This window comes from Paramisgurnus dabryanus, chromosome 4 (assembly GCF_030506205.2).
Source record: "Paramisgurnus dabryanus chromosome 4, PD_genome_1.1, whole genome shotgun sequence".
Lineage (NCBI taxonomy): Eukaryota > Metazoa > Chordata > Actinopteri > Cypriniformes > Cobitidae > Paramisgurnus > Paramisgurnus dabryanus.
The window spans coordinates 13,637,870-13,651,689 of NC_133340.1; the positions used below are offsets into that span (position 1 = coordinate 13,637,870).

The following is a 13,820-nucleotide window of genomic DNA, read 5'->3' on the forward strand; positions in this document are numbered from 1 at the left end:
AAAGATTTATTGCGTTTTGGAAGCAAACTCTTCATTTGTTCTATTGTGTATCTATATAATCTATATCAAAATGTTTAATTGTTTTTTTGTATGTTCAGAGTACACTCAGTTTTAGTTTTTCTTAATCTTAAAAATTTGAATTCATATGAATTTAATTTAGATTAATATTGTCACCTGAATGTTTACAATTTTCGACTGTGTTCCAGCATGGGAAGAATGGTATTTTTTGTGTAGCTTGGAGCCACAAAGATTCCAAAAGAATAGCCACATGCAGCGGAGATGGGTTTTGGTGAGTTTTTTATTTAACTGAATTTTTTTTCATAGACATGCCCTACACATTCTTACCGTTTTTGTTAATGGAATCTGATTTCAGCATAATTCGAACCATTGATGGTAAAGTCTTGCACAAATACAAACATCCAGCAGCAGTGTTTGGCTGTGACTGGAGTCAAAATAACAAGTATGTACATTAGTCAAATACAGAACAGACAGAAACTTCTAGCATTATTATTCTGTAAAATTCTCACTTGTTATAATTAATTGTGTAATCATCTGTTTCTCTCTCACAGAGATATGATTGCAACTGGCTGTGAAGACAAGAATGTTAGAGTTTATTATTTGGCCACCAGCTCAGATCAGCCACTAAAAGTCTTTACGGGTCACACAGCCAAAGTATTTCATGTACGTTGGTCACCCCTCAGAGAGGGCATACTGTGTAGTGGATCAGATGATGGGTAATGAATCATTATTACTTGCATAATAACATGTTTCGGTTGAAGTCAAGTCTAATCATTTAAATCAAAAAATGCATTGTATATAATGCTTTTGTGTGTATGTTTAATAGAACTGTTAGGATTTGGGACTACACCCAAGATGCCTGCATTAATGTGCTGAGTGGCCACACGGCTCCGGTTCGGGGTCTGATGTGGAACACAGAGGTACCATACCTGTTGACCTCAGGGAGCTGGGACTACACCATCCGTGTCTGGGATACCAGAGACGGCACTTGTCTAGACACTGTATATGACCACGGAGCCGATGTTTATGGTAGTAACCTCATTAAAGTTTTCAATTTTGATAGATTACTATTTAATGGCTTGTAATTATTATTCATTCATGCAGTAGATACTCTTATTTTTGTATAATACTCCCTGTTCTTGTAGAACAATAAGATGAACACTTATGTCATTATGTGTCCTTACAAGGTATTATACATCATTCATGCAGCCTTGTCAAAAATATGAAATCCTCAGGTTTGACATGTCACCCCAGCTGTCCGTTCACAATGGCTTCCTGCTCCAGAGACTCAACAGTCAGGCTTTGGTCACTCACTCCTCTAATTGCTCCCTTAATGGTCAACATTCTTACTGACCACAGCTGGGATGATATCATTGGCAACACTGGTAAAATCATCAGTTTAAACACTTATACATTTTATTTAATTTTTAAAGCTTGTTATGACACAATGCTTTTTGATTGTAGATCGTGCTATGGTTCCCGGAGCCCCTCCCCTTCTGTGTGGAAAAGTTTCTAGAGATATCAAACAGGAGCTGGATAAACTCACCAGCGATGTTCGCATGAAGAAGCTCAGATGGTTTTCAGAGTGTTTTTCTGTAGGTGAATCTCAATATATATTGGGTAAATCTCAATATCTCTGATACTGAGAATTTTGCAATCTCTCTCTCTCTCTCTCTCTCTCTCTCTCTCTCTCTCTCTCTCTCTCTCTCTCTCTCTCTCTCTCTCTCTCTCTCTCTCTCTCTCTGTAGCCACCAGGGGGGAGTCAAAACTTGTGGGACCTTGTTGCTGTGATCAACGGCCAAGATGATAGCCTTCTCCCACAGAACTATGGGCAGGGTATTGTGCATATGAAACACCTGGTTCGCTTCAAAACTGTGAGTGTATAAAAAGTGACATTGCGTCCTCTTAACCCTTATAAGTACCTTGGGGTCAATCTTACCCCAAGCCACTTTTATTTAGTTAAAAAATATGGTTCCCTTCATCTCAGTGGAATAAGATTTTGTGACTTTTCCAGATTATCTGTCAAGATTCATATAAAAAAAACTGGGCTTGATTCGGTTGTTCTAAAGAGGTGTAAAAACAAATTCACCAAAAGAGGCCATTTGGGGTAAAAATTGAAATGAATGGGAAATGCAAAAAAACTAATTTTTATCTTGTTCATCAAATAAAATCAATGCATCCAGAATAAATCTGAAAATTTTGACATAGAAAGGTACTAGAGGACAAATGCAATATACTGTAGAAAAGACATGCTCAATCACACACACACACACACACACACACACACACACACACACACACACACACACACACACACACACACACACACACACACAAACAGACACACACAAACAGACACACAAAGGTATGACTGCCACGGAGAGCATTTTTTTACAGAATTTGGCAAAAACAGCCACAGATGCAAAACAAAGATGTAAAATGCTCACACAGGTGTGTGCGTGCCCACACACATACACATACACACACACACACACATGTACAAACACACACAAACAGAGACTCTCAGACAGACACGCACAAAGACAAAGTAAAACTTACACACACATAAAGACACAGACACACACAAAAAGACAAAGTCACAAACACGCACGCACACGCGCGCACACACAAATACACACACACACACACACACACACACACACACACACACACACACACACACACACACACACACACACACACACAGACAAACACCCTTACATTTAGTCAAATTTCTGTGGCATTTTGCAAAAACAGACATTTCAAAATTCTCCAAAAACTACAAAAAATTATACTATTTGAAATAATATTTATTTTTAATGTCCTTTCTAATGTTTATATAAACATAAATTCACAAAATGTATCACTAAAGTATTGTTGTTGAGCAGTTGGCCACATCCAGTAAAATGAATGGGTCTCTATGGCCATCTGCTGGTCAAAATGATTTATTTCCTAAACTGTAACCATAAAACTGTTTTTTTCTAAACACCAAATGGACGAATTCAACACATAACATCTAGATCAATATCTAAAAACAATTTAAATCAAATTTAGATAATAAGTTATGTGAATTTTCATAAAAATTTGATATTTTACAGGCAAGCTAATGGTGTAGTTGAGGAATTGAGTGGTAAACAGGTACAAAAGTACTTCATATCTCCCAAAACACAGCATTATTGTATAGATGGGAAGTAAACGAAAAAATTATATATTATTTGTATCATTAAAAATGTATACATTTTAAAAAAATGTTAGAGTTCCATGGGGGTAAAAATGACCCCAGAAATTAAATGGGTGATTACAAAAAATATATTTTTTGTAATCACCCTTTTAATTTCTGGGGTTATTTTTACCCCCATGGAACTCTAACGTATACAGGAAAATATAGGGGCTTATGAGGGTTAAGAGCATGGCTGAAATCATGGGCTGAAAGTTATTTTCTACTTTTAGTACTTCTGTTAATCTTTTGAATAGATTATGAGTTTGGTTTTTACTGTATATCCTGTAGTCTGAAGCACAGGAATTGACCATAGTAAAGATGTCAAAGTTTGGAGGTGGAATTGGAGCCCCCAGTAAAGAAGAGCGACTAAAGAATGCAGCAGAAATCCACATCAGGCTGGGTCAAATCCAGAGATACTGTGAGCTTATGGTGGAACTGGGAGAGGTACAATCTAAAAGCTTATTTGTGTGCTGTTGAAGCTTAAAGGAAAATAACCTTTATTCAATATTTTACTACGTTCTTACCTCAACTTAGACAAATTAATACATACCTATCTTTTTTCAATGCATGCACTTAATCTTGTACAGCGCATCCTGAATGTGTTAGCATTTAGCCTAGCCCCATTCATTCCTTAAGCATGGATGAATTTAGAAGCCACCAAACACTTCCATGTTTTCCCTATTTAAAGACTTTTACACGAGTAAGTATGGTGGCACAAAATAAACGTAAATAAAGCACTTTGACCTCGGCACACAGTAACATCATCACTCCTAACTACTCCCCCTCTCGATCAAACTTCCGTCAATATTACTGCACCCAAGGTCGAAGTGCTGCAAATTAAATGCTTTTCTTCCATATGATATACAGCAGTTCTCATTTTTTATCCGCTTAAAAAATCACCACGTTTTATTTTGTGCCACCATACTTACTCGTGTAACTACTCATGTATCAGTCTTTAAATAGGGAAAACATGGAAGTGTTTGGTAGCTTCTAAATTCATCCCTGTTTGGATCCTAAGGAATGAAAGGGGCTAGGCTAAATGCTAACACATTCACAACCCGCTGTACAAGTGCATGCATTGAAAATAGATAGGTATGTATTCATTTGAATAATTTGAGGTAATAGCACAGTAAAATATTGAAAAACTGTAGTGTTTTCTTTTAAGGTCCATAATTTTGCTTATGTAGCTGGGAAATAATGTTTATAATTATGTTTTAGTGGGAAAAGGCTCTTTCTGTCGCTCCTGGTGTTTCCATGAAGTACTGGAAGAAGCTTATGCAAAGGTATTTTATACAGTCATCTGTCATTTCAAATCAATTGTTATTTGCAAATCATTCATTTCTTATTCACTCACTCCTGTGCAGGAGAGCGGACCAGCTCATGCAGGAAGGCAATGACGACGTCATCCCGTATTGCATCGCCACTGGCGAGGTGAAAAAGTTGGTGAATTTCTTCACCTCTAGAGGTCAGGTGAAAGAAGCTGTGCTGGTGGCTCAGGTATAGGTCACTGTGTTATTTATGCCCACTTATAGGTTTTGTGAGACTTCTTTGTGCAGAGTCTGATGTGATTTGATGCTTGGTTCAATCAGGGTGCTTGTGAAGGAAATATCCGTGGACCTCAGGTCATGCCAATAAACCACACTGCAAATTCAGACAATGACAACATAGAGAAGTACTGCGGGTAAGTGATTAACGCAATGCTTTTACAAAGCAACAACCTATTACACGTTCTCATTTTTGTTTCTGTGAGCAGGCTTTTGCATCGAGTGTGTAAAGAGCTGGCGGAGTGGTATTTCCAAGATGGCCGCGCTGTGTTGGCGGCCTGCTGTCACCTGGCTGTAGACAATTCTGAAGTATGTTTACTGTACTGACATATGTGACCCATTCTGTCTAAACTTGGCTGAAGTCTTAAACAAGGTCACATATAGATATCACCTAAAAAAGTCATAGAACATCAAGCCAATGATATTGTTTTAAATGGAGTCTAAGAATAACTACTATTTTTATTTTATGTCAAATACGAGGGTGACTTTAATATGTTCTGAGAGAGTTTTGTGAGGTTAAACTCAAAACTAATTGTTTATCAATCATAAATATTAGTAGACTATAATAAACATTAGCTCATATACAATCCTTTATAACTAGTTTAATTTGAGTTTTATTGTGTCAGCTGGCTATGGCCTCACTGATCAGAGGCAATGAGTTGGAACTTGCAGTATGTGTGGGCAAAGTCCTGGGAGAATCAGCCAGTAAAGCCACCCACTACGTTCTGGAGCTCCTGGCCAGGAAGTACATGACCACTGCCACATGGTGAGCATAAAACTGATGGATTAGATTATTGTAGACTTTTTGAGTTGTACAAATCTTATGGAAGGGGAAGTAGACCCCATATGTTTATATCACATTGTTAGACATACTGTAGCTTGCATACTTTCCTTAAATTTAACCCATCTTTTTTATTGCCATGCACAAGAGTGTTGCCATGATCCTGTTAATTGTTATTGCCATGCATCTGTTACATTTGTCATCTCCATTTTTCTTTAGCTTTCCATCTGTGGCATGCAGGTATTTTCTCTGCCTTTTTTGAGCATCATACATTAAATCTGGTTTGGTCAAAATTGTGTTCATATGCACGTATGCGTATTTAAAGCAAACTTAATAGATTCTCTGTTTAAATAAATCATAAATTATACTGTATGTCCCCTTACTTTAGGTCCTTCATCTGTTGGCATTTTTGAATGCATTAAGTGTCATGGTACGTGACTGGGGAAGGACGACAAGTAATAGAATAACTGAAAAACTTAAATCATACGGCAGGGAATACACACATAACATTAACGAGATCACACAATGACTGAACAAAGGCTATGGTATATTGGACTTAAGGACTTATGATAACTAAACAAGAAACCGATGAGGATGATAATCAAAACAAATAGGGGCAAGGTGAAGGCGATAAACACAGGGCTAAGACTTTGACATTAAGTGACATTTAAGCACTCATTTTAAATAACCGAAACTTTGCATGGTTTAACCAAATTTATCAGCTTCAACATTTATCCAAGTCATTTTAATACTATTGTATTCATGTGTCACATCAGTATGTGAATGGATCATCTTACACCTTGCAGTGACATTGTGCGTTTGCCTCATCCTGTGCTCATGCTGCATTGGTATTTTAATCCCTAGGGATCTTGCAGCCAGATTACTTCAGATGATCCCTGATAATGAAATCCTGTTAGCCAAACTGTGTGCCTTCTACCCTGGCAGCTCAGCTGAAATCAACGACCTGCACGAAAAGGTGATGACCTACTGTAATACATGCTTGTGTGGCACAGTAAAAGTGATAAACATTCTCAGATTGTACATATTCAAATCAACAGATACATTTTATTTTGCGATCATTTAGAAAATAAATGCATTTGGTCAAATGGATTTATTTAAGATCTTGTGTTGGGGTTTTACTTGCATCTCAATGAGTTTCTGCTGTGCATAAAAACTACGAAAAATATCAAAACGTAAAATTCACTAAACAGTTAGCTACTTTTATGTGATATATTTTAGCAAGTACTGTATCAATCAATAAAACTTAACCAGGTGCTTTTAATCTTTCAGTGTGGTCTACCGACATTAGAAGAATGTAAAGAGCTTGCTGAGAGTGCTTATGCTGATGGGGAAATCTTCCAAGCAGTAAAGTATTACCTCCTGAGCCAAGAACCAGAAAAGGCTCTTCCCATTGGAATATCATATGTCAAAGGTATGTGCCAGAGAATATATATAGAGGAAATTTTTATTGAATATTTATTGTTGAAACTATGAAAATAACTATACATTTTAAATAATTCATTATATTCTAAGCAATCTCCTACAGTACATGACGCAGTACATGACAAGGCAAACTGAATTGCCTTCTGAGGCAAAGCAATGGGTTTTTGCAGCAATGGGTCAGAGGTCAGCTTATTGCCTGGCCTCAAGACTCTTCTACAGTCATAAGCACTATTCGGACGGGATTAGTTTTCCAAACAACGTTTGAGTTTCAAAATGTCCCCCAGGACGTCTGTGATTTTATGTACCGATTCGGACGGGATTAAAATGATGCAGGGTATTCCAGAGATGGGAGTGTCTGTTTCTTCATTTGGCCGTTGCAGAAGATCACGTGCTCTGGATATGCATGTTTGTAATGTTTAATATTTTAGTTTAAATGTAAAATTATGACAGAACATGTAATTTAATAATTTAATTTTAACAAATCAAAATAAAATATACAAATCCTACTAAAGTACCGTTAGCCTACGTGTTTTATTTAACTGTCTGCTTATAATAAACCCAAAGAAATGAAGAAATAATGATTAATAACAATTTATTACCTTTATTAATTAACATTAACATTCCGGAGTTGAACAACTTTGAACAGAGTTTCTTATAACGTTACTGATATTACAGTGGCCAGTCTTAACAGTGTTTGATATTCAGCTCGTCTTGATCTAATTATTTTATTTTGCCGAATGCGAAAAAACATCCATATCTGAATGAATGGGACTCAGAAAATACAATATACGCGCATTAGTAAGACCTTACGGCAGATCACGGTGGCCAAAACATGAAATGAACCGCATTTTCAAAAGATATTGCGGGCAAACACAGACATTTGCATCCGGACGGGATTAAATTTCTCAGAGGACCTCTGAGTTCGCCGAAAAACAGTAGGTAAATTGCTCTGGAATTCTTACGGAGGTCGTAAGAGAAAAACACAGACATGGCCGATTCGGACGGGATTAAAAACACAGAGGACCTCTGAGAAGCACGATTTTCTCAGAGGTCCCCCTGTAAAACTAATCCCGTCCGAATAGGGCTAGATAATACAAATTGAAACATTTCTCTACAAAAACCCATCACTTTGCCTCAAAACACGTTTAATAACTGTATGGATTAGTTTTTGATGGATTGATACACTTTCTGGAAATTAAAAAATGGGGCACTATCCAATGCCATTGTAAAAGTGAAAAGAGGCAAGATTTTAATTAATATAACTCAGACAGTGTTTGGCTGACAGTACAAAGTCATATACATTGTAAGGAATAATTGACGGCGGGCCGTTGAACTATTAAAAAAACAATGCACACCAAGGTGGTAATGTGGCATGACGTGAAGCAGGTGGACATTATTTTCAAAATATTCAAAGGACTGCAGTCAAATATTCCTCTTATACCACAGTTACCACAAACATTGCTCTGGTGCCTATTTTTAAGACATTTGACAGGTTAGGTATGCGGTTTACAGAAAAAAAAAAAATCAGCAGCAATGCAACATTTTTCAACCAATTAGAATAAAGCATTTAACAGGCCCGTGGTATAAATCTAACTATATACATGGTATCTTATTAAATATACATATAACAACTATTGCAGGTGTGACATTTACTTATGAGAGAAACCTTTATGCTGTAAACATCTGGAATTAAAATCACTTCATCTGTGCAAGAAACAACATCAAATCAACAACAAAATATGTATCTGCACATTCAAATGCACTAAACTTATTACAACTGTATCACTTTAGCATTTGTACTCTATACTCTATATCTCAGGAATGTATACATGTCTTGAAGTGGCTTAGCCTCTCTTGCCTCCTCTGACGGATTGCCAAAGCGCAAAGCTATGTTTGTTTTACTAACTGACTATTTTTCTTCCCCTCACAGAGCAGCTGAGCTCTCCTGACTGGACTGTAGACTCTGTATATCACATTTTAGACCTACTGAGCTACGTCAGAACCGACCGTCTTATTCTCCCAAAGTGTAGTGAGTAAGTCAATGACCTTCCATTGGAAACTGTCACCAGTGTCATTTACTGCAAATTTAGGTTTTGTGGTCTAACTGTCTCTCTCTCTGTGTGTGTCTTTGGCTAGAGAGCGCAATGAATTGCTGATTCTCTGTGGATATATTGGTGCACTTTTAGCCATTGGGAGACAGTATTCAAGTATAGTGCCTGCATTGTATGAATACACAAGGTAAGTCAAGTAAAACAATAATAATAATAATATGTATGTGTACTTGTCGAATATAAAATACCTTGTCGAAAATAAAATGTTTGGTTTGCAAAAGACGAGGGGAGACAATAAGGATGGATTACAACTGTGCAGAGAGGTTTGGCAGCTAGGCAGAATTCAAGGACCTGTAGCTTACATTGATTGTATACATTAATTTAACACAGCTCAGTGTAATAAATAATATGCGTTAGATATGATACATATACGAAGGTAATTTACTTGTCATTTATTTCCCTTGTTATCAGAAATAAACTACTGTTGTCATTGATCATGTGGAAGTCTACCGAAAGTTGCGTTTAGTCAACAAAAGCAGTTTGTTTATGCTGTTGCTGCTGAAACCGTCTATGAATTCTGCATACTGTATCTGTTGCCATACATTCATAATATTGCAAATGTAACAACAGATGCTTTTCTAAATAGACAGTTATATTGTATATGTTTTTGACGCTATCAGCCAGACTCTCACTTTTACAATCTGATTTTAATGTCTTATACTTCATTTTTTGTATTTACTTCCAGTCAAAATATAGTGCAAAGCCATCTTTCATTTTAAAAGTAATCTTTGACACTGATATCAGGCAATCAAACAGTCTAACATGTGCCTATGGTAATATGTTTTCTCTCTTCCTTTCTCTTTTTTTCTCTCTCTTTCTCTCTCAGTCAGCTGCTGAAGAGAAGGGAGGTGGCTGTGCCTTTGCAGATCGAGCAGTTGTCTGTAGAGTTGGAGGCCTGGAGAGCGTGCACTCAATCTCTAAAGTCTGTGCAATAAGTGACTTGTTCATATTACACAACAGCTCTTTTTCCAAATCTATTGGGTTGCCTGTCTAGACAGATACTACAATTTTAAAGCAATAATGTTTAAATCACAACATAGTCAGCAAGTTATGCTGCTATTTGAGTCAGTAAAAGCAACATTTAACAAAAAATAAATTACACATCTTCAAAACGATCAAATCAAGCCCAGTTTTTTAAATTAACATTGACAAAAAATGTAGAAAAGTCACAAAATCTTATTCCACTGAGATGAAGGGAACCATTTTTTTAAAAAGGGTAAATTGGAATGAATCTAAAATGTATTTTTGGAATGTGTGACACTCTGTGAAAACAACTAATGTCATTTTTCTAGGTTGTAGATCTAACAAATGATCTCTCTAACTCTTGCTCTTTCATTCTTTCTTTCTTTCTTTCATGCACACCTGTGAAACATGAACACACAAACACAGAGCGCCAGATGAAAGCTTGTACACTTCACCGTCTGAGGTCCAGAAACTAGAGTACAACCAGCTGTTGAGTCGGATGAGAGAGGAGCCCATCAATGGCCTAGAGGGTCCTGACTATGTCACCGGTTCCAACCTGCCCAGTCACTCTGATGTCCAGATTTCCTGCTTCACAGGCCTCAGGATACAGGTGGGTCTGTTTTTCTTACTCGTGTCTGAGCAGCATGACTTAAATGGCATTAAACTCATATCTTTGTTTTGAACGATAGGGTCCCATGTTCTTCCTGGAGGATGGCAAATCAGCCATTTCTTTAAATGATGCCCTTATGTGGGCGAAGGTGAACCCATTCTCTCCGCTGGGAACGGGTATACGCCTTAACCCCTTCTGAGCACAAATGAATGTGAACAGTATTCTTTCTGGTCCGGCTCTGGTAATTCAGCATCTGGTAGCAGAACAACACTCCAACATTTTTTGAGGCTTTGCCTTGATTGCTCACCTCAATGTGCTTCATGATGTGCTTATTACAGTAAGACTTGCAGAGCATATGCAAAGAATCAGATTAGCAGTCTTGTGCATTGCCATTTGTAACATCTAAGTAACATTACGGAAATTCTGTGCTGGATGCGCTGATGAATCTTATACATGAAGTGGGACAATTATTGACACAGACGGATTATGATGTTACATTTAGGTATAAGGGTTGAAATAGCCAAAAGGATTTCTCAATTCTAGCTGCTATTTAGTTGGTGTACACGTCATTATTAAGGTCAAGCTTTTGGATCATGCACTCTTATGAATGTTTTGTAGAGCTAACTTATTTTTCAAGACTTGAGTACAGTAAGAGGTATTTATCTGTACATGTTTTTTTTTTCTTTCATTTTGCTGCTTTAACATACTGTAAAAACAAGTTGGCAATCATGTCCGTTGTCTATGTATAAAATATATTAATTGACTATTGAATATAGGAGTGCTGAGAGTTTAAAACTTCAGTAATTTAGTTTTAAAGGCTTACTGCCATAAAGTGTGAACAGGAGATTAAGCCTTGCTGTTACATTCAAAATATATGTCTAGATTAATTTAGGCAATAAGTTTGTAAAAAGCACACATACATGAAGTGAGACGCATTATAATTCTGCTATCTGTTAGTGCAGAAAGCTGTATGTCTGGAGTGTATTTATAAAGACAACATTTTTAGCAAAATGGCATATAAGACATAGATATTAAACATACGGACAGGGTTTGGATAAATCCAGGACTAGGCCATAGTTATATTAAAGGCAATTTTCTTAAAAGAAAAATCCAGATAATTTACTCACCACCATGTCATCCAAAATGTTGATGTCTTTCTTTGTTCAGTCGAGAAGAAATTATGTTTTTTGAGGAAAACATTGCAGGATTTTTCTCATTTTAATGGACTTTAATAGAGCCCAACATTTAATACTTAACTCAACACTTAACAGTTTTTTTCAAAGGACTATAAACGATCCCAAACGAGGCATAAGGGTCTTATCTAGCGAAACAATTGTCATTTTTGACAAGAAAAATAAAAAATATACACTTTTAAACCACAACTTTTCGTCTATGTCCGGTCCAGCGTGACCTAACGTAAATGCGTAGTGACGTAGAGAGGTCACTTGTTACATATATAAAACGCACATTTGCGGACCATTGTAAACAATAAACTGCCACAAAGACATTAATTAGTATCAGTTGACATACAACAACGTAGGAACGGTCCTCTTTCGTAGGAACGTTCGTCCTCTGTGACCTCTTGACGTCATGACGTATTGCGTGGGGTCACGCTGACGCATCACGACCGGATCTAGACGAGAAGTTGTGGTTTAAAAGTGCATATTTATTATGTTTCTTGTCAAAAATTTCACTTGATAAGACCCTTATGCCTTGTTTGGGATCGTTTATAGTCCTTTGAAACTCCGTGTTAAGTGTTAAGTATTAAATGTTGGGCTCTATTAAAGTCCATTAAAATGAGAAAAATCCTGCAATGTTTTCCTCAAAAAACATAATTTCTTCTCAACCGAACAAAGAAAGACATCAACATTTTGGATGACATGGTGGTGAGTAAATTATCAGGATTTTTCTTTTAAGAAAATTGAATATTCCTTTAAGACAAATTAGTTTTTACAAGCAAACATTACTGGTGTGCATCTTGAGACAAAACAACAGCACTGATATATGTTGAGATATGTCAATGCAACATGTTTTTAAATGAAGGCAACTCAAACATGCGTTTTAGTCCGGGATTAGGATAAGACCTGTCCAGGAAACCGCCCCATAAGAGCAACTAATAACTGAGGGGTGAATTCACAGACAGGGATTAGCTTAAGCCAGGACTGTGCATAAATTTAATTAGGAAATATAACTAGTTTTAACAAACATGCCTTACTAAAAACATTGCTTGTGTGCATTTTGAGGCAAATCAAAGGGCACTGGTGTATTTTAAGATTATGTCAGTGCAAGTTGTTTTCAGCTTGGACAGCTATTACATTTATTTTAGTCTAGGACTAGTCTAATCCCTGTCTGGGAAACCACCTCTAAATGCTTTAATTAAAAGTTTAGGGTCATGATCTAAAAAGCCTTTTAATCTAAAGGCATATGTCTGAATTTTTCAAATTGGGAAAAATAAAACTGTGCCAACACATTATTTCATTACAATACAACCAGTGTGAATACAAATGGTTTATAATAATGGGTGGCTACTTTTAAGATAAACAGTAACATATTTGTGTCATTACAAAGTTTTGATAAGTTTGTTATTTCTCTAAATAAGTGACTCTAATCTTAAAACTTTTGAATGTGTTGCTAAGAATTTTGAAAAGTTTGGAGGAATTGTATTTGAAGATTTGAACCCCACATGCAGAGACATATTTTCATCAAAATGCACTGTGAATTGTATTTATTTGTACATAGTTTTATTGTAGAGTTTGTTTAAAAAAGCTAATATGCGTGTACCTAACATTACTCGCATGATCACTGTCCGTACACAACAGAAGGAATGACATATTGATACTGGAGACCAGGAGGACCTACCCAAATCCATCAACTCTGCATGAACCAAGCATCTCATCTGTTCCATATTGACAACAATGATTTTATCATAAAATTACAAGATGATATATGTAAGAATTGGCAAGACTAGTATGTCAACCTTTTTGTGATAATTACTATTAAAACGATTAAGTGTCCAAGAGTTTCACTTTACTTATGTATTAATTTTTCAATTAAAATGATTTAAATAATTATCTGCTAAATATGGGTTTTCAATACCAGTTTGCTTTAAAGAGATGACAAAGAAAGTCCA

The 13,820-nt window shown here is 36.4% G+C and overlaps 1 protein-coding gene across 6 annotated transcripts in view; it reads left to right on the forward strand.

The window, feature by feature from the left end:
• Window positions 1-11,397, forward strand: part of wdr17 (WD repeat domain 17) — a 38,813-nt gene extending 27,416 nt beyond the window's left edge. For 5 of the 6 annotated variants that reach the window (XM_065265416.2, XM_073814255.1, XM_065265414.2 and 2 more), the window contains 21 exons: window positions 207-289; window positions 374-460; window positions 570-734; window positions 845-1,047; window positions 1,254-1,403; window positions 1,483-1,613; window positions 1,767-1,892; window positions 3,527-3,682; window positions 4,457-4,521; window positions 4,603-4,735; window positions 4,828-4,919; window positions 4,992-5,091; window positions 5,409-5,548; window positions 5,783-5,803; window positions 6,428-6,539; window positions 6,854-6,995; window positions 8,937-9,039; window positions 9,143-9,244; window positions 9,944-10,039; window positions 10,507-10,690; window positions 10,770-11,397. In XM_065265416.2, coding sequence (XP_065121488.1) covers window positions 207-289; window positions 374-460; window positions 570-734; window positions 845-1,047; window positions 1,254-1,403; window positions 1,483-1,613; window positions 1,767-1,892; window positions 3,527-3,682; window positions 4,457-4,521; window positions 4,603-4,735; window positions 4,828-4,919; window positions 4,992-5,091; window positions 5,409-5,548; window positions 5,783-5,803; window positions 6,428-6,539; window positions 6,854-6,995; window positions 8,937-9,039; window positions 9,143-9,244; window positions 9,944-10,039; window positions 10,507-10,690; window positions 10,770-10,889 — 2,511 coding nt within the window. In that variant the 3' untranslated portion in view covers window positions 10,890-11,397. The remainder of the gene's footprint in view (window positions 1-206; window positions 290-373; window positions 461-569; window positions 735-844; window positions 1,048-1,253; window positions 1,404-1,482; window positions 1,614-1,766; window positions 1,893-3,526; window positions 3,683-4,456; window positions 4,522-4,602; window positions 4,736-4,827; window positions 4,920-4,991; window positions 5,092-5,408; window positions 5,549-5,782; window positions 5,804-6,427; window positions 6,540-6,853; window positions 6,996-8,936; window positions 9,040-9,142; window positions 9,245-9,943; window positions 10,040-10,506; window positions 10,691-10,769) is intronic. The other variant, XM_065265415.2, reaches the window with a different exon arrangement.
• Window positions 11,398-13,820: the final 2,423 nt, after the last annotated feature.